At 42.6% G+C, this 21256-nt stretch overlaps 1 protein-coding gene across 2 annotated transcripts in view; it reads right to left on the reverse strand.

The window, feature by feature from the left end:
• LOC112230114 (ubiquitin carboxyl-terminal hydrolase 43-like) overlaps nt 1–21256 on the reverse strand; it is a 117214-nt gene that overhangs the window by 17088 nt on the left and 78870 nt on the right. For both annotated transcript variants that reach the window (XM_042310961.1, XM_042310960.1), the window contains exons 7-9: nt 14724–14886; nt 11715–11826; nt 5487–5590 (exon numbers count right to left, since the gene is read on the reverse strand). In XM_042310961.1, coding sequence (XP_042166895.1) covers nt 5487–5590; nt 11715–11826; nt 14724–14886 — 379 coding nt within the window. The remainder of the gene's footprint in view (nt 1–5486; nt 5591–11714; nt 11827–14723; nt 14887–21256) is intronic.

A 21256-nucleotide genomic window follows, 5' to 3' on the forward strand; every position in this document is an offset into this window, starting at 1 on the left:
TCACACATAGACGTTTGGAAAAACATGGACAAACCTCAAATTTCAAAGTGAAACTGATAACTTGTTAGCATGGACTGGTGTGTGCACACATACTGTATGAGCCAAAATAGCCTGAATCTGTAAAGGATGTGTTGTTTGTGTGTGTGTGTGTGTGTGTGTGTGTGTGTATGTGTGTGTGTGTGTGTGCGTGTGTATGTGTGTGTGCATACAATCGTGTCTGGATGCATGTGTATTGTGTTCATCAATATCACCTCAGAATTAACAGCCAGCTTCCCTCCACAGACGACCGCGGCCCCATTAATTCCTTTCACGTTCACGCATTATTCCAACCCGCCTTCAAATCCACGCAGAAACAATTGCAATTTAGGAAGAGAGGCTGCTTGTCAAAATGAATCTGACTGTGTAATTCAGAGCTGAAAAGTCTGCCACGGTCTGGACCCAACGTTTTAAATGCCTGCTTATGACTTTACTAACTGGGGGGCAAAGAGCAGGCACTTAGGCACTATAGCAGAGCTGCTTATAGGATTTGTTTTTGTCTCTCTGTCATGGAAGAGATTAAAAAAGAGTTACAGAGAGAGAGTATGATGTCACTGTTATTCTTTTGACTGGATAAAAATGCTAATCCTACAAAAGGAAATCAAGGAAGATAACCTCGTCCCCCCCCCGACTGTATCTTCAGTACAGGATGACCGTGTCAAGATGCACTGGTGTCAACATTCTGGTGTCAACAAACCCCAAACAGCAAGCAATGCAGGTGTAGAAGCACCCCATTCAGCCTCAATACACTCAGACCAACAATGCACTCTGGTTCAAAGCACTATTGGGGTTCCAATGGCTCTTTCATCCACATGTATACTTGTCACACACACACACACACGCTCCTTCAAAAGCCATGCCTGTGTCTCATCCCCTGTCCGTCACACGCCATTCTAATTGCCTTGAGAACAGTCCTACTTCTCAAACCTCCCCCTCCTCTTCACCTTTCCTTTCCCTGCCGATCAATACCACTTCATTTTAGAATACCAGACCTCCTAATACTCTGAAGGAGCGGTTGAAATTAGCACCAGGGGAAAGAGCGAGAGAGAGAGAGATGTACACATGCATGCACACACTCCCAGAGAGGGTGGTGGGTGGTAGGAAGCCTCTCGAGCCCTTTCTCAGTGCCCTTGACCTTTCTCAGTGCCCTTGACCTTCTCCTCGTGCCCGTTCCCAGTGCCCAAGGGCCTCATCTCTGACCTTCAGAGGATCACTCATTCATGGGAGAGCAAAGCTCAGAACCCTTGAAGAGTGGCTGATGATGATACCATGTCCCCCTGCTGTACAGAGCTGTCCACCTACTCAGTCCTCAGCCAACCAGCTACTTGTCAGTCAGCTGTTATTCCCTGTGTCACTCTCTCTCCTCCTGTCTGTATACTTGATCTGAGGAGAAAGTCTCCTGTCTCCCTGTCTGTCTGTGTTTGTGGCTCACCTTCCCCTCTGCCTCTAGCAGAATACCTACCTGACCATACAAATCCCCAATGTGGTTCTTTCCTAAAGACTCCTACTCTTTAATCGAATCGTGTTCATACCTGAAATTGTTGCCTCAGGCTATGTACTGTTTCTGAGGAACATCATGTTCGACATTGGCCAGGGAACATTTGATGAAATAACTTCCATATGACATGTTTGTAAAGCCAACGCTGTATAGAGGTCAATACCCCAAGTCTCCTTGCCTGCTCGTTTATGAAACATGAGTTGGTGCAATTACATTGTAAGAGGAATACAGTAATACTGTGTTATGATGAAAATACACGTTTTTAAATATAAAGGCCAGACAGGGAGGCTCCTCTCTAGCTTTAGGGAAGAACACAATTGAAATAGTAACGGTACCATGTTTTCGTTTATAACCGCATCGTAATTCAAGGACCTTGGGAACTGAATGGCCATGATCTTGAGTGAGATGAATTGCCAGAGCAAAGGATAACGGATAGTCGGATAGGATACTGTCACGCCCTGGCCTTAGTATTCTGTGTTTTATTTATTATTTTGGTTAAGCTAGGGTGTGACTTGGGTGATTATGTGTTTGTCTTGTCTAGGGGTTTTGTAGATTGATGGGGTTGTGTTCAGTGTATTATTCTAGGTAAGTCTATGGTTGCCTAGAGTGGTTCTCAATCAGAGGCAGGTGTTGATCGTTGTCTCTGATTGGGAACCATATTTAGGCAGCCATATTCTTTGGGTATTTCGTGGGTGATGGTTCCTGTCTCTGTGTTTGTTGCACCAGATAGGGCTGTTTCGGTTTTTCACGTTGCTTGTTTTTGTATATTGTTCATTTTTCATTAAAGATGTATAAAGATAACCACGCTGCATTTTGGTCCTCCTCTCTTTCACCAGAAGAAAAAGGTAACAGATACCACTTGTTCATTCTGGTCAATTCAGTATACTGAAGGGACAACTCAAAGATGATCCAGATCGAGACAGTTTTCTGATCAATCTATGTATCTCTGCATATAACGGATAGGTGGTTTTACTTTCCATGACACATCTCCTCTTGCAAATGCTGATGAGAGAGGGTCACACAGACAAGCCCTCTTCCCTGAACTCACCCACCCTGAGACAAGTTTACTTTTACCGAGCGTCTGACCCCATGTCCCACCTCCTCAATAGAACTACTCCAATATACCGTCACATCACAACAACAGCACAGCTTTAGATGGAGCTCCCTGTGGCTCCTACGACAGCTGAACCCGCTCTACAGGAGGGAGAATAAAGGCTGTTGTCTTATCTTCACTGCGACTTGATTCCTCTACCTTTGGCTTCTCAAAGGCACTGCTTGCACAGAATAGGCAAGTGTTCAGAGACACCAAGATTTACCATTTTATGTCTGACAGTGGCAGTTCAGTAGACTGGAAAAGCTACTCAATGACAGGCATTTTAGTAGGCTTTATGTACGAACAGTACCTTAGTTCAGGTATTTTAGACTGACTGACTGACTGACAGAGAGAGAGAGAGATACAGAGAGAGAGAGAGAGATACAGAGTGTGTGAGCGAGAGATGTATGGGTAAACCACTTCTCCAATCTTTTTGGCTCTATAACAAAGAATAAAGAGCAAAAACATATACATGATCAAATACAGATCTTAGAATCAACTATTAAAGACTACCAGAACCCACTGGATACTCCAATTACATTGAATGAGTTACAGGACAAAATAAAAACCCTCCAACCCAAAAAGGCCTGTGGTGTTGATGGTATCCTCAATGAAATGATCAAATATACAGACAACAAATTCCAATTGGCTATACTAAAACTCTTTAACATCATCCTTAGCTCTTGCATCTTCCCCAATATTTGGAACCAAGGACTGATCATCCCAATCCACAAAAGTGGAGACAAATTTGACCCCAATAACTACCGTGGAATATGCGTCAACAGTAACCTTGGGAAAATCCTCTGCATTATCATTAACAGCAGACTCGTACACTTCCTCAATGAAAACAATGTACTGAGCAAATGTCAAATTGGCTTTTTACCAAATTACCGTACAACAGACCATGTATTCACCCTGCACACCCTAATTGACAACCAAACAAACCAAAACAAAGGCAAAGTCTTCTCATGCTTTGTTGATTTCAAAAAAGCCTTCGACTCAATTTGACATGAGGGTCTGCTATACAAACTGATGGAAAGTGGTGTTGGGGGTAAAACATACGACATTATAAAATCCATGTACACAAACAACAAGTGTGCGGTTCAAATTGGCAAAAAATACACATATTTCTTCACACAGGGTCGTGGGGTTAGACAGGGATGCAGCTTAAGCCCCACCCTCTTCAACATATATATCAACGAATTGGCACGGGCACTAGAAAAGTCTGCAGCACCCGGCCTCACCCTACTAGAATCCGAAGTCAAATGTCTGCTGTTTGCTGATGATCTGGTGCTTCTGTCACCAACCAAGGAGGGCCTACAGCAGCACCTAGATCTTATGCACATATTCTGTAAGACCTGGGCCCTGACAGTAAATCTCAGTAAGACCAAAATAATGGTGTTCCAAAAAAGGTCCAGTCACCAGGACCACAAATACAAATTCCATCTAGACACTGTTGCCCTAGAGCACACAAAAAACGATACATACCTTGGCCTAAACATCAGCACCACAGGTAACTTCCACAAAGCTGTGAACGATCTGAGAGACAAGGTAAGAAGGGCATTCTGTGCCATCAAAAGGAACATAAATTTCAACATACCAATTAGGATTTGGCTAAAAATACTTGAATCAGTCATAGAGCCCATTGCCCTTTATGGTTGTGAGGTCTGGGGTCCGCTCACCAACCAAGACCTCACAAAATGGGACAAACACCAAATTGAGACTCTGCATGCAGAATTCTGCAAAAATATCCTCCGTGTACAACGTAGAACACCAAATAATGCATGCAGAGCAGAATTAGGCCGATACCCACTAATTATCAAAATCCAGAAAAGAGCCGTTAAATTCTATAACCACCTAAAAGGAAGCGATTCCCAAACCTTCCACAACAAAGCCATCACCTACAGAGAGATGAACCCGGAGAGAAGAGTCCCTAAGCAAGCTGGTCCTGGGAGTCTGTTCACAAACACAAACACACCCTACAGAGCCCCAGGACAGCAGCACAATTAGACCCAACCAAATCATGAGAAAACAAAAAGATAATTACTTGACACATTGGAAAGAATTAACAAAAAAACAGAGCAAACTAGAATGCTATTTGGCCCTACACAGAGAGTACACAGCGGCAGAATACCTGACCACTGTGACTGACCCAAAATTAAGGAAAGCTTTGACTATGTACAGACTCAGTGAGCATAGCCTTGCTATTGAGAAAGGCCGCCGTAGGCAGACATGGCTCTCAAGAGAAGACAGGCTATGTGCACACTGCCCACAAAATGAGATGGAAACTGAGCTGCACTTCCTAAACTCCTGCCCAATGTATGACCATATTAGAGAGACATATTTCCCTCAGATTACACAGATCCACAAAGAATTCGAAAACAAATCCAATTTTGAAAAACTCCCATATCTACTGGGTGAAATTCCACAGTGTGCCATCACAGCAGCAAGATTTGTGACCTGTTGCCACGAGAAAAGGGCAAATAGTGAAGAACACACACCATTGTAAATACAACCCATATCTATGCTTATTTATTTTATCTTGTGTCCTTTACCATTTGTACATTGTTAAAACACTGTATATATATAATATGACATTTGTAATGTCTTTATTGTTTTGAAACTTCTGTATGTGTGATGTTTACTGTTAATTTTTATTGTTTATTTCACTTTATATATTCACTTTATATATTATCTACCTCACTTGCTTTGGCAATGTTAACACGTTTCCCATGCCAATAAAGCCCTTGAATTGAATTGAGAGAGAGATACAGAGTGAGAGAAAGAGAGTGTGAGTACGAGAGAGTGAGACAGAAAGAGCGAGAGAGAGATGGATAATGCAGGTGCTGGTGGTCTTACCTGTCCACGGCAGGGTGGAAGAGAGGGCGTCCATCTTGTGGGGACAGGTAGCTGTAGGAGGCAGATCCTCCCACCACTCTGACCTTGAACAGCGACCCTGCATTCTGCAGGGAAACACAGACATTCAACGGGATAAGTGAGACACGGGATAAGACGAGAAGAGGTAAGATAAGACGCCATGAGATAAGACGAGACGAGGCAAGACGACACGAGACGAGATATCGTACATTTGCAGTGAAACTTGCTATGCATCTGAAAGCTGCCTGGTCACCACAACAGAGGTGGTCGAAAATGTTCAAACTGCTTCTATCGTACCAGTGCATTGTAATACTGTAAGAACACTGCGGGACCAAGCAATACGGTATCTTTCTTTGGCTAAAATAAAAATGTATCACAAACGGACATAGGTTCCACGCATAACAACAGGTTTGTTAGCGGTGTCTCTAGCTCCACAGCTCCACCCTTGACTGAACAAGGTGCATTAGGAGATGAATTAGACAAGAGGGGCTAAATTATTAGAAGGTAGAGAGGAGAATCACGTCGCAAATTAAACCTAATGGTCTCATTTGGAATGAAGGCCGCTGGAGAATAGAGCCGCAGCCAAGCATACAGAGAAATAAATGAGTAACCCTGCCTCCCAAACGGCAACCTATTCCCTACACAGGGCACTACTAGAGCCATAGGGCTCTGGTCAAAAGTAGTGCACTGTGTAGGGAATAGGGTGACATTTGGGATGCATCCTAGTTAATAAGACCGTGACCACCAAATGAAAACGGCAAATAAGTATTTTGTTTGGGGGAGTGGACCATACATATGCACGTGTGGGGTTATCTTTTGTAAGACCATAATGAACAACTCTGCGTTGATGAGCAATTAAGCTGAGTTTATAAGTGAGTTTGGGGAAGTTTGAGGGAAGTTTGGAACTCGAGGGAACTTCTTTGGATGAGGGAGAGTGGAGTGAAAGTGAGTGGAGGAGGTGTGTGTGTGTGTGTGTGTGTGTGTGTGTGTGTGTGTGTGTGTGTTTGTGTGCATGTTGAAGAATAGATAAACACCTGTTTATTTAATGCCTGTGAAGATTTCCTGTCATACCACTGTCTTTCTGGAGGATATCTGTAATACGTTTAATCTGTCTGGATTAGGGACAAATCAAGTGGGATTAAATATTAAACCGACAAAGCCTTGAGGAGAGAAAATCCTTATCTTCCTTTTCAGCAAATGTTTGTGTATTTGTTGGGTACAGACACAAATGATCAAAAAACACAGCTCGCGAGAACAACAAACTGTATGGTGCAGAAAATACACCAAGCCTGGATAAAATCACAGGTCTGTGTCTAAAATGGCACCATATTCCCTATATAGTGCACTACTTCTATATAGTGCACAACACACATATCTTTTTCAAAGAGACACATCCTCTCTGAGCCTCAAAGTAATATGTCTTGTACATTATTATCTGTCTTGTAGATTTGATCTAACAGTTATCAGCATACTGCAATCAAATCGGATTTGTCACATGCGCCGAATACAACAGGTGTAGACCATACATTGAAATGCTTACTTACGAGCCCCTATCAACAATGCAGTTTCCAAAACAAATATGAATAAGAAATAAAAGTAAGTAGTAATTAAAGTGCAGCAGTAAAATAACAATAGCGAGACTATATACAGGGGGGTACCGGTACAGAGTCAATGTGCGGGGGCACCGGTTAGTCGAGGTAATTGAGGTAATATGTACATGTAAGTAGTTATTAAAGTGACGATGCATAGATAATAACAGAAAGTGGGAGGGGGGCAATGCAAATAGTCTGGGTAGCCATTTGACATGATGTTCAGGAGTCTTATGGCTTGGGGGTAGAAGCTGTTTAGAAGCCTCTTGGACCTAGACTTGGCGCTCTGGTATCACTTGCCGTGCGGTAGCAGAGAGAGCAGTCTATGACTAGGCCTTCCTCTGACAACGCCTGGTATAGAGGTCCTGGATGGCAGGAAGCTTGGCCTTAGTGATGTACTGGCCGTACGCACTACCGTCTGTAGTGCCTTGCGGTCGGAGGCCGAGCAGTTGCCATACCAGGCAGTGATGCAACCAGTCAGGATGCTCTCGATGGTGCAGCTGTAGAACATTTTGAGGATCTGAGGACCCATGCCAAATATTTTCAGTCTCCTGAGGGGGAATAGGTTTTGTCGTGCCCTCTTCACGACTGTCTTGGTGTGCTCGGACCATGTTAGTTTGTTGGTGATGTGGACACCAAGGAACTTGAAGCTCTCAACCTGCTCCACTACACCCCCTTCGATGAGAAAGAGGACTGAGTACGCCCCCATTTTCCTGTATTCCACAATCATCTCCCTTTGTCTAAAGTTGACACAATGCTGGAATGACTCATATGTAGGTGGGTACTAAAGCTTTTATGTAGTGTGGGATCTAACGAGTGCAAGATCTGACCTCTACAACACATGGTGTGGCGAGGAACTTACCAAACCATAACAGACACTTCTCCTCGCATGTTCTCATTTCACTGGTGTATTACCTGTAAATTACGAATCTTTAAAGCAATCTCTTCCTTCCTCTTCCCTGCTAGAGGACAGTTTTGGTGGTGATACAGGGTAGTATATAGTGCTCAAAACATCACTTGTTACAGTGCCTTCAGAAAGTATTCACACACCTTTCATTTTTTCCAAATGTCGTTGTGTTACAGCCTGAATTTAAAATGGATTAAATTGAGATGGTTTGTTATTGATCTAAAAACAATACCCCATAACGTCAATGTAGAATTTTGGTTGTAGAAAATTGTTATATATATTTATAAAAAACTAAAGCTGAAATGTCTCGAGTCAATAAGTATTCAACCCCCTTGTTATGGCAAGCCTAAATAAGTTCAGGAGTAAAAACGTGCATAACAAATTGCATAATAAGTTGCATAAATGAAATAGAATTAACATGATTAAATAGACAATTACACACAATACTCCATAACGTCAGAGTGTAATTATTTTGGGGGCAAATCCAACACAACACATATTTTATAGTGTTGGCTGCATTATGTTATGGGTATGCTTGTAATCTTTAAGGACTGGGGAGTTTTTCTGAATAAAAATAAATGGAATGGAGCTAAGCACAGGCAAAATCCTAGAGGAAAACCTGGTTTAGTCTGCTTTTCACCAGATACTTGGGAGATTAATTCCCCTTTCAGAAGGACAGTAACCTAAAACACAAGGCCCAATCTACACTGGAGTTGCTTACCAAGAAGACAGTGAATGTTCCTGAGTGGCCAAGTTACAGTTTTGACTTAAATATCCTTGAAAATCTATGGCAAGACCTGAAAATGGCTGTCTGGGAATGATCAGCAACCAATTTGACAGAGCTTGAACAATTTTGAAAAGAATAATGTACAACTGTTGCACAATTTTGAAAAGAACAATGGACAAATGCTGTACAATCCAGGTGTGGAACGCTTTTAGATTCACAGCTGTAATTTCTGCCAAAGGTGCTTCTACAAAGTATTGACTCAGGGGTCTGACAATTTATGTAAATTATATATTTCTGTATTTTATTTTCAATACAACAATTTTTTTCTTCTAAAAACCTTTTTCATTATGGGGTATAGTCTGTAGATCAATTTAATCCATTTGGAATTCAGGCTGTAATACAACAAAATGTGTCAAGGGGCATGAATACTTTCTGAAAGCACTGTATGTTGTTGAGAAACCTACAGGGGGCTGCATAACATCTTATGAATTTCCTCTACCACAAAACAAATATGAATGACATGAGAAAGCCGGACAAACTACACTTTGAAGTGAAAAATCCCCCAGGGAGTCAAACAAAAACACCTCAAATACCAAACAATAATTCTGTCCTGAAACTTAACTATGAATTCAGTCTGCATACAGTTTTGCTATGAATGAGAAGTAAAGGGAACCAGACAGTGCAGTTGATGGTCACACAGCTTGACAGAGTTAACTTGACAAGGAGCTTGTTGCCGTGGAGATACAGATCAGTTTGTCAACACTAGGTGTAAAGAAATAGTTCCGTCTCTGTTGAGGTAGGACCTTGTCTGGGACTTATCAGCCTTAGAACTACCTGAGACTTTGAGCCCAGGGCTGTTTGCTCTGGATAAGGCCTCCTTGTCAAACACTGCACATCACCATGGTGTCTCCCATAGCGACAGGGCAGCCCGCCTTAGGAGCTGAGGAGAGTTGTGTGTTGTGTGTATAAAAAGGAATGGTCAAGGTGAAGTGAGGGGGTCATTGTGGCAGTGTTGAACTCCCTTGTCTACAGCAGTGGTCCCCGGCTGGTCGATCTCCAAGGCATTCCTAGTTGATCGCCCACCATTTATGTAAAAAAAAACACAAAAAAAACAACAATGATAAAGCCTTCCGTTAATATGCACCCGATTCAGCTGCCCTGCGCGCCAGGTAGGCAACATGTTCCCATTTTGAACCATTTCATATGTCTGGAGGTACAAACTCTGCCTCTGCCTTGTTGGAGCAAATCAAGTGCACTCGGATCGGATGTCTGCAGTAACATAGAAGGCGTAAAAGAAAGCAACAGCAAAGTTGAGACTGTGAGATTTCTAAACGTTTAAAACCAGGACTAGAGAGAGACTGTCAATGAATACAGCAAACAGCTACCTTTTGTATGACTGAGTTCATGTTGAAGTTTTTACTCAGCACTGTCAACACTTTGATAAGCCATGAAATGTTCATTCTCCCTACTTCCACTAGTGCTACAACCAGCACTGCAGCTGCAATGAATGAGTAGGAAAGTGTATCTGTAGGCTTGCGTTGTTGTTATTAGCGGCTTGTGTCTCTTTTAATAGCGAGGAATATTTCACTTTCTCTGTGCATTACATAGAACTAATGGGGTCCAAGGCAACATTCTCCATCAGCTGGAAGACGGTGTCCCTTTTTGGTCAGTGTCAGCGGAGGAAAGGGAGAGTGGAGGGACGTTGAAAGGCGGACCCTCAGTCTGCTGCTCTCTCCCTCCGCTGAGACTGACCATCAGATGCAGGCTCCATCAGCCCAGTAAAATGAGAAAAAGCTAATTATATAAACGTAAGCTCACTCAGCTGTGCCTCACAAGTAACACAACAAATGATCTATTACTGGCGTGATCATATAGCCTACCTCAAATGTTGAAATATGAAATAAAAATGGTCTGAGAAGAACAACAATGGATTGGCAGGGCAATATACAGAGATAATGTTTTGGGCCTATAGCCTACTGCACAAACCTCACTACTACAGCACCGTTTTTAACAGGTTAATGTGACATAGGCTTACGTTTTAAAGTCACATCCCCAACAAAATGTAATGGTAGATCTCGGCTTCCATTTTCACTCAGAAAGTGATCTGGACTCAAAGAAGGTTGGTGACCCCGGGTCTATAGAATAAATAATGCATGCGTACCAAACCATGGTTCCTGCTTAATGTGTGTATAGAGTATCTCTACAGTGTATAGTGAATGCAGGATGGTCAGGGAAAAGGGCTCATTGCTTACAGTACTTATAATGTCTATCGTGGATCCACTGTAACAAACTGAGGACATACCGGTCTACATAACAGCGGTCTTGTCTTTAGTCACTCCCTGTATCCTGGATCAAATCTGTGTGTTATCAGGGCAGAAGCTACAGTGTGATGTATGTATGCTGACCCCACTCTGCTCAGTGCATCTAGAGTTAATTGCTATGGTGAGAGAACAATGGGGCTGTCCTGGCCGCTACATTATCTATGGTGAGAGAACAATGGGGCTGTCCTGGCCACTACATTATCTATGGTGAGAGAACAATGGGGCTATGGTGAGAGAACAATGGGGCTGTCCTGACCGCTACAGTATCTGCTGTGTCACTGCTCCTTGTGTCTCAGGCCACTCCGGTTAATTGTAACGCCTCCTGTTTGTAACTAAAGCCAATTCCCTCTCACGATGGGGTTATTTCTTCCAGGAAGTTGTTGAGGACACACATGCACACACACGGTGGCTTGTGTCTTAAGAGTGTCTGCATATGTCATTATGTGTGTGTGCGTACTCCCGGATGTGTGTGTGTGTGTGTGTATGAGAGACTCACTAGATCATTAGGATCTCCACCACTCTCCATTAGTGCATATTGGTAGGCTGAATGTTATTTCTGGTGGTAGTAGCACTAGGTAGGAATGTAATACTGTTTCAGGAAGTAAAGAGTAGGAACCAGTAGTAGTAAATGAATGGTAGTGACCAGTGGTGCCAGTGTTAACTGACCTGAGCCTGTGATCCGTTCAGCATCAGGTAATAGAGCTTGCTGAGGATACTCTGCTGGAGCTGGTCCCAGGACATGGTACGCTCCTCTCTCATGAGGAAGGGAGGGCCGAACCTGGAGGGGGGTGGGGGTGAAGGAGAGGGAGGGAGAGAGAGAGAGAGAGAGAGAATGATGGAGAGAGGGAGAAGGAAGAGGGGAGAGAGAGAGGGAGAAGGAGCGGGAGGGAGGAGGAGAGGGACAGAGAGGAGTGAAGGAGAGGAAGATGGAGTAGGGGAGAGGGAGAGAGGAAGAAGAAGAGGTAGCGAGATAAGAGAGAGGGGGGAAAAGAGAGAGAGGGAGACAGAACGGGATAAAAAAATACTATGTTATTCTGCAGTTGTTTGAGAGAGGCAAACATATGTTTGGATTTGCACAAAGTAGAGTACATTACAACCCTGTGGCCTTTTGAATGTGAAACATAGTTAAGCAGGTCTCTCAACTCAACATGTATTTAATGACCACAGGACTACAAGTGAAGAGAAAGCCAGTATTTTCAATGCGGCACTGTAAGCATATTTCAGGCATGAGAACATTTTGGCTGAGAATGTCATTTTTTAAATGATGGATTTACATTTCCAATAGCATTGTGTGGATTTGAGAGAGAACTAGTCAGTGATCCGAATGAGAAAACCTAGAAGAAAGCACTTTCATTCAATGAATTGAACATATTTTCCATCTACTGCTTAGATTGGTTTTCTCATAAAACCAGAGGAGCCTGTTTTGAGACTTCAGTGTGTGTGTGTGTGTGTGTGTGTGTGTGTGTGTGTGTGTGCATGTGTTTGCGTGTGTTTGTGTGCACACATGCGCACCTGGTGTGTCTGTCCTCGCGACTAGCGCCATTCCGTCCCTCAAAGCAGTTTATTCGAGTGAGCAGGTAAGCCATTGGCCCAAACTCTACCTCAAAGATCTATGATTACCATCCATTCAAACGTTCTGTTAGACACAAGGTGAGGCCAGGGTGAAAATCCTCAAATGATGACCAGGATGTAACAACTCAATGGACTGGTTACCTGGACACATTCCTGGAGAATCTCTATTGCATTTTAGTCAAGGACTGAGCTTAATCTGTGTCTGTGAAACGGGCCCAATATCAACCACAGCAGCGTATTAATACCAGTATGTGGTTATGAGCGGTAGGTTTTTCCTCTGTTGTAAAGACAGTTGGGGGGGTCTATTTGACAGTAGGTTTCTGTCAAACAGGCAGCAATCTGGGACAACCACAGTTGACATGTGCCAGTCAGGGGGCATACACAGACCACCGGTCTCCCCATGGGGCGAAACATAAACACACAGGGCTAAGATGGGGCCTCCACAGGTACTCAAATATCCTCCTGACATTAACAAGCTGACCGTGGGACTATCCCTCCTCTGGTTCCCCGTACACACACACACATACGTGCACAAACGAGCATACACACTCAAGAGGAGTATGTGGAGGAGGGAGCAGACAGACAGTATATGACAGCATACAAAACTCAAAATGACTTTTGATTGACAAGCATGGGCCAATAGTGGGCAGTTGGCTGGAGTGAGTGTTATTACATCTCTCTCAATTCAAGGGCCTTTATTAGCATGGGAAACATATGTTAACATCCCCAAAGCAAGTGAAGTAGATAATAAACAAAAGGGAAATAAACAATACAAATTAACAGTGAACATTACACTCACAGAAGTTCCAAAAGAATAAAGACATTTCAAATGTCATATTATGTCTATATACAGTGTTATAATGATGTGCAAATAGTTCAAATACAAAAGTGAAAATAAATCAACATAAATATGGATTGAATTTACAAATAGTGTTTGTTCCTCACTGGTTGCCCTTTTCTTGTGGCAACAGGTCACAAATATTGCTACTGTGATGGCACACTGTGGTATTTCACCCAGTAGATATGGGAGTTTATCAAAATTTGTTTTCGAAATCTTTGTGGATCTGTGTAATCTGAGGGAAATGTGTCTCTAATATGGTCATTTGGCAGGAGGTTAGAAAGTGCAGCTCAGTTTCCACCTCCTTTTGTGGGCAGTGTGCACATACAGTAGCCGGTCTTCTCTTGAGACCCAGGTCTGCCTACGGCGGCCTTTCTCAATAGCAAGGTTATGCTCACTGAGTCTGTACAGCGTCAAAGTTTTCCTTAAGTTTGGGTCAGTCACAGTGTTCAGGTATTCTGCCACTGTGTACTCTCTGTTTAAGGCCAAATAGCATTATAGTTTGCGCAGTTTTTTTGTTAATTCTTTCCAATGTGTAAAGTAATTATCTTTTTGTTTTCTCATGATTTGGTTGGGTCTAATTGTGTTGATGTCCAGGGGCTCTGTGGGGTGTGTTTGTGAACAGAGCCAGGACCAGCATGCTTAGGGGACTCTTCTCCAGGTTCATCTCTCTGTAGGTTTAGGTTTTGATAATTAGCGGGTGTCGGCCTAATAGTGTTTTACGTTGTACGCAGAGGATATTCTTGCAGAATTCTACATGCAGGCTCTCTCTCTCTCTCTCAGACATTGAATAATTCAAAGCTGTTTACTGGGATTTACAGTATTTGGTTTCTCTCAGGAGCAATGCTCCCTTTGATTCTTAGTAGGAAAAAATACATGTTTTAAAAATATGTTCAAAAATGATGATGACCTACATTACCAATTAGTGGAAAAAGATCAGAATTGTTCTCCCTGTGTAAACGCAACCTGTGTAATGTGAACTGGAAAATGAAACTCGGAGCACATCCCCTTGGGCCCAGTGGGTACTCGTTACAGCTGGAACTAGTAAAGAGAGAGCAGAGCTTTTGCCCTGATAAAATACACTCTGTTCAAACTGTTGGTGCATATCGTTTATCATAACTCCTCTGTTCACCCATGAGATACTGTTTCGCTATAAACTAAAAAGGCTTGTTTGATTCACACCTAACCTCATATTTTCAAAATGACCTCTCTCCATCACACCCAATCCAGACTCCCACCCACCCAATCAACCAATCCAGGCTCACCTGACGGCCTGCTGGCCAGAGCCTGCCGTGTTGCAGATTACGAGGAGGACCTTGGTGGAACCACCGTGGTTCAGAAACTCTGAGGACAGAGTGGTCGATGGGGGTATCCTTTTACCCTCTGGCCCAGAAGTGTACGGCGAGGATGGGAGGCTGTGGTGGAAGCCTGAGAGAGGAGAGAGAGGTTAAAGGTTAGACACGGGTCGAGAGAGGTCAAAGTTGAGCTCAGACACAAGGCCGTATACATAACGGGGGTAGCTTGTGCCAGAGTGTGCTCAAGAGGGGTTCTATCAGGTCTCAATGACTCAAAATGAAACCACCCACAACTGTGAAAACTAACTGTATCAAGTGAAAATCATTATACAATGGAGCAACGATTGTGATTTACCCAAAGGGTGGCATTGTAAAATTGACATCTGTTACGACATGTACACATTAATCGTAGGTAATAGCTACAGGGGGAGTGTGTAGGAGGCTGAATCTCTGTCTCCCGGGCAACGTACACATTGTAAATGTTGACATTATCTGAGGTTTTAATTAAACACACTTGTTCAACGCCGCCGAGCAATTAATCACTGTCGCTGTAGAAATGTGTCACACACACACACACACACACATAAACAAGTACACACACACACAGCGGTGCATGTACTGAGAAACTCTAATCATTCAGGAGCACAGGAAGTGTACTGTAACATCGTATCATGTCAACTCAGATATCGAAGCTGGCAGAGAAAAGGCCACCACTTGAGTATCAACGGATGTATTCACCAGTGCATGGCCTTTGGTGAGTAAGACTAAGTGAATGAATAATCAAGTATTCCATTTTAATCAAGTACCCCCCCCATATTAGACTCGTCCCCCTCTCTGTTATTGAATTCCCCAATGGGAAGGTAAAAGGCACTGAAAGGTCAAAGTCAGCTTCATTTCAATCCACACAGAAAGGCTAGCCTGTTACCACGACAATAAGGAGCATAAGCAAATAATTAAATACTAAGGACACAAAAGCTTACTTCTCCCACAAGACAATACCAGTATGCTATTTTAAACATATACAAAACCTACACTTCTATGTCCTAAAATGACAGTGCTCTGTTGGGATAGCTGAGTCTGTGAGGAGTGTGGGTGGGTCTGTCTGTCTGGCTGCTCTATCTTCCAGACAGGGTCTGAGGGGAGAACCCCATGCCAGACTCCCATTCTCACAACCTCACCCTCATTCCTTCTTTCTCAGCCAGCCAGGAGAGAGGGATATATAGAGTGAGAGAGAGAGAGAGAGAGAGAGAGAGACAAGGAGGAGAGAGTAGGAGGGCAGTGCTAGTAGAAGGGGAGTGTCGCTGAAGTGTCTCTTCAGAGACTGAGCTGTTTAATTACAATTGTCACACTCCCACAGCTCTTCATCTCCATCTCCCTCCCTACTTCTGTCTCTCTATCGCTCTCTTTCTCCGCCCCCCTCTCTTTTTAGACCTACTATTACACTATACTTTTTCCACACGCAGACACACACACTACAATTATCTCTCTCTCTCTTTCTTTAGCTATTCCATTGATGCTTTGGGGCTTACCTACTCCAATATTCCATTGATGCTTTGGGGCTTACCTACTCCAATATTCCATTGATGCTTTGGGGCTTACCTACTCCAATATTCCATTGCTGCTTTGGGGCTTACCTACTCCAATATTCCATTGCTGCTTTGGGGCTTACCTACTCCAATATTCCATTGCTGCTTTGGGGCTTACCTATTCCAATATTCCATTGCTGCTTTGGGGCTTACCTATTCCAATATTCCATTGATGCTTTGGGGCTTATCTACTCCAATATTCCATTGATGCTTTGGGGCTTACCTACTCCAATATTCCATTGATGCTTTGGGGATTACCTACTCCAATATTCCATTGCTGCTTTGGGGCTTACCTACTCCAATATTCCATTGCTGCTTTGGGGCTTACCTACCCCAATATTCCATTGCTGCTTTGGGGCTTACCTACTCCAATATTCCATTGCTGCTTTGGGGCTTACCTAATTAACTTCATTGTATCAATACTTCATTGAACAAAATCAGTGTCTAGAGTTGATATACACTACCGTTAAAAGGTTTGGGGTCACTTAGACATTTCCTTGTTTTTGAAAGAAACATCAAATTGATCAGAAATACAGTGTAGACATGGTTAATGTTGTAAATGACTATTGTAGCTAGAAACAGCAGATTTTTTTATGGAATATCTACAGTACATAGGTGTACAGAGGTCCATTATCAGCAACCATCACTCCTGTGTTCCAATGGCACATTGTGTTAACTAATACAAGTTGATAATTTTAAAAGGCTAATTGATCATTAGAAAACCCTTTTGCAATTATGTTAGCACAGCTGAAAACTGTTGTTCTGCTTAAAGAAGCAATAAAACTGGCCTTCTTTAGACTAGTTGAGTGTCTGGAGCATCATCATTTGTGGGTTCGATTACAGCCTGAAAATGGCCAGAAACAAAGCACTTTCTTCTGAAACTCGTCAGTCTGTTATTGTTCTAAGAAACAAAGGCTATTCCATGCAAGAAATTGCCAAGAAACTGAAGATCTCGTACAACGCTGTGTACTACTCCCTGGCTCTAACCAGAATTGAAAGAGGAGTGGGAGGCCCCGGTGTACAACTGAGCAAGAGGACAAGTACATTAGAGTGTTTAGCTTGAGAAACAGACGCCTCACAAGTCCTCAACTGGCAGCGTCATTAAATAGTACCCACAAAACACCAGTCTCAAAGTCAACAGTGAAGGGGCGACTCCGGGAAGTTGCAAAGAAAAAGCCATATCTCAGACTGGCCAATAAAAAGAAAAGATTAAGATGGGCAAAAGAACACAGACACTGGACAGAGGAACTCTGCCTAGAAGGCCAGCATCCTGGAGTCGCCTCTTCACTGTTGATGTTGACACTGGTGTTTTTCTTTCATCAGCACAACAGTTTTCAGCTGTGCTAACATAATTGCAAAAGGGTTTTCTAATGATCAATTAGCCTAATTCAATTATACATTTGGATTAGTTAACACAACGTGCCATTGGAACACAGGAGTGATGGTTGCTAATAATGGCCCTCTGTATGCCTACGTAGATATTCCATAAAAAAATCTACAGTTTTATGCTTCAATAGTCATTTACAACAATAACAATGTCTACACTGTATTTCTGATCAATTTTATGTTATTTTAATGGACACATTTTTTTGCTTTTCTTTCAAAAACATAGACATTTCTAAGTGACCCCAAACCTTTGAACGGTAGTGTATACTGACCAAAAATAAACACAACATGTAAAGTGTTGGTCCCATGTTTCATGGCCTTAAAATAAAAGATCCAAGACATGTTCCATACACACAAAAAGCTTATTTCTCTCAAATGTTGTGCACATATTTGTTTACATCCCTGTTAGTGAGCATTTCTCCTTTGCCAATATAATACATCCATCTGACAGGTGGGGCATATCAAGAAGCAGATTAAACAGCATGCTCATTACACAGGAGCACCTTGTGCTGGGGACAATGAAATGCCACTCTAAAATGTGTAGTTTTATCACACAACACAATTCTACAGATGTCTCAAGTTTTGAGGGAGGGTGCAATTGGCATGCTGACTGCAGGAATGTCCACTAAAGCTGTTGCCAGAGAATTTAATGTTAATTTCTCTACCATAAACTACCTCCAATACCATTTTAGAGAATACAGCTGTACACCCTACCGGCCTCACACCCTACCACACCAGCCCAGGACCTCCACATCCGGATTCCTCAGCCACGGTATCGTCTGAAAACAGCCACCAGGACAGCTGATGAAACCGAGGAATATTTCTGTCTGTAATTATGCCCTTTTGTGGAGAAAAACTCATTCTGATTGGCTTGGCCTGGCTCCCCAGTGGGTATGCCCTCCCCGCCCCTCCTATGGCTGCGCCCCTGCCCAGTCAAGTGAAATCCATAGATTAGGGCCTAATGATTTTTTTTTTCAATAGATTGATTTCATTATATGAACTGTAAAATCGTTGAAATTATTGCATGTTTGGTTTATATATTTGTTTAGTATAGAAGATGTAGGGATGCAGGGTGGTCGCACGAGGACATTGGAACACTGTAGCACACTGCACCAGAGCACCCGCAGCACCTGTCTCACATTCAGATTGGAGGAGGGATACGTATTGTAATGAACACCAAAATAACTACGGCTCTAATATATATATATATTTTTTTTTACAGTAACCCCCAGGGATCTACTTCTTCACCGCAGTTACTAAGGTCTACTTTTTTTTTGCTTCACTCCTTTAAGCTAGTTTTAATAACAGAGCCTTATTTAAAACTGTGTTCCCTGAAGTACCATCATGCCGGATGACGACTCGATTATCTCTGTCTGACAAGATAGTGAGAATATATGAATATTGGCTCATTGATGATGACTTGACATACTAGTCTCTTCTATGACAGGGGGATTAAAACATAATACTTTTGAGATGTCAGTAGAAAAATAAAAGTGGGTTTACAACCTATTTGTGAATATAGGTCATAGGCATAAAGCTGTTGTTATCTGGCGAACCTGCAGGCTTCAGCACATACAGAGCTGCTTCAGTTTAGTCTGACCATAACATTCCAGCTGGTTGTTGTGCCTGTGACTGCTGAATTGAATGCTCAACCGAAATCAATTATTACTGTGTACTAGTAAATATCACAAAATCATGCTTTTCAAATGCTTTTCTGCTCCTACAAGCTTAGCTGTCTTTGGTTTGTCACCTAGACGAGTGACCCCTGTCAATTCTGTCCACACTCTGAGCTAAAAATACCCAGGGGGTAGCTCTAGACGAGACGGACGTCGCAACATTTCCTGTGTCTGGTTGCCGTCACCACAGGTGACCAGAGGACACCTGAGTTGTCTGCTGCTTGAGTAAATGACAGATGGAGGAAGACAGCAGAGAGAGAGAGAGAGAGAGAGAGAGAGAGAGAGAGAGAGAGAGAGAGAGAGGCACTGTATAAACCTGCCACACCTGCTCCCCCTTGCCGGATCCCAAACCTGCATCTCATCACCGCCACACCAGGTCCCCAAAGACCTCCGACCCCTGTGATTGATTCCACGGTTGCCTCCCGGTATCTCGGCAACATGTATCTTGATAAAGTATCTATCTGTGCTATCTATAGTGAATTAGTAAAAAAAGGAAATAGGGTCTAACATCTTGGGTCTAAAATCCAGTAAATTATATGACACAGACAGTCAGAGATTATAGAGGCTGTAAGACAAGCAGGGGAAGAGCTGGCTCACTGATGGAATGTTGGTATGTGGTTGTGATTGTGATCAGGCTGATGCATCCTCTGTGGGTGTATAACTAGAGTCTAAAACCACAACTACACAACTGGTCTATTCACATGGATGGCATTCTTTACTGACTTTAGACCTGTGCCCTCCCTCTTTCTGAATGGCTATCGCCCCATCCTGCCTATCTCTGATTGGATTGTGGAAAATATGCCATGACACTACTGCGGATGTTTACTCAGAAGTAAACAATAACGATGAGGAAAACAATTAACTCATGTTTCTGAAGCAATTATGTTGACGTAACAGTATATCAGTGACAGAGATGAAACACCACGGCCATGCAGCTAACAGCTAAAAGACTGTCTTTCAACATACAGTTGAAGTCGGAAGTTTACATACACCTCAGCCAAATACATTTAAACTCAGTTTTTCACAATTCCTGACATTTAATCCGAGTATAAATTCCCTGTCTTTGGTCAGTTAGGATCACCACTTTATTTTAAGAATGTGAAATATCAGAATAATAGTAGAGAGAATGAATATTTCAGATTATATATCTTTCATCACATTCCCAGTGGGTCAGAAGTTTACATACAATTTGTATTTGGTAGCATTGCCTTTAAATTGTTTAACTTGGGTCAAACGTTTCGGGTAGCCTTCCACAAGCTTCCCACAATAAGTTGGGTGAATTTTGGCCCATTCCCCCTGACAGAGCTGGTGTAACTGAGTCAGGTTTGTAGGCTTCCTTGCTCGCACACACTTTTTCAGTTCTGCAATGGCCACTCCAATACCTTGACTTTGTTGTCTTTAAGCCATTTTGCCACAACTTTGGAAGTATGCTTGGGGTCATTGTCCATTTGGAAGACCCATTTGCGACCAAGCTTTAACTTCCTGACTGATGTCTTGAGATGTTGCTTCAATATATCCATATAATTTTCCTGCCTCAACTTAGTGTATTTAAACTTCTGACCCACTGGAATTGTGATACAGTGAATTATAGTGAAATAATCTGTCTGTAAACAATTGTTGGAAAAATGACTTGTGCCATGCACAAAGTAGATGTCCTAACCGCCAAAACTATAGTTTGTTAAAAATACATTTGTGGAGTCGTTGAAAAACAAGTATACAGTGGGGCAAAAAAGTATTTTACACACATAATACAGTGGGGCAAAAAAGTATTTTACACACATAATACAGTGGGGCAAAAAAGTATTTTACACACATAATACAGTGGGGCAAAAAAGTATTTTACACACATAATACA

The sequence above is a fragment of the Oncorhynchus tshawytscha genome, linkage group LG32, assembly GCF_018296145.1.
Source record: "Oncorhynchus tshawytscha isolate Ot180627B linkage group LG32, Otsh_v2.0, whole genome shotgun sequence".
In the NCBI taxonomy this organism is placed as follows: domain Eukaryota; kingdom Metazoa; phylum Chordata; class Actinopteri; order Salmoniformes; family Salmonidae; genus Oncorhynchus; species Oncorhynchus tshawytscha.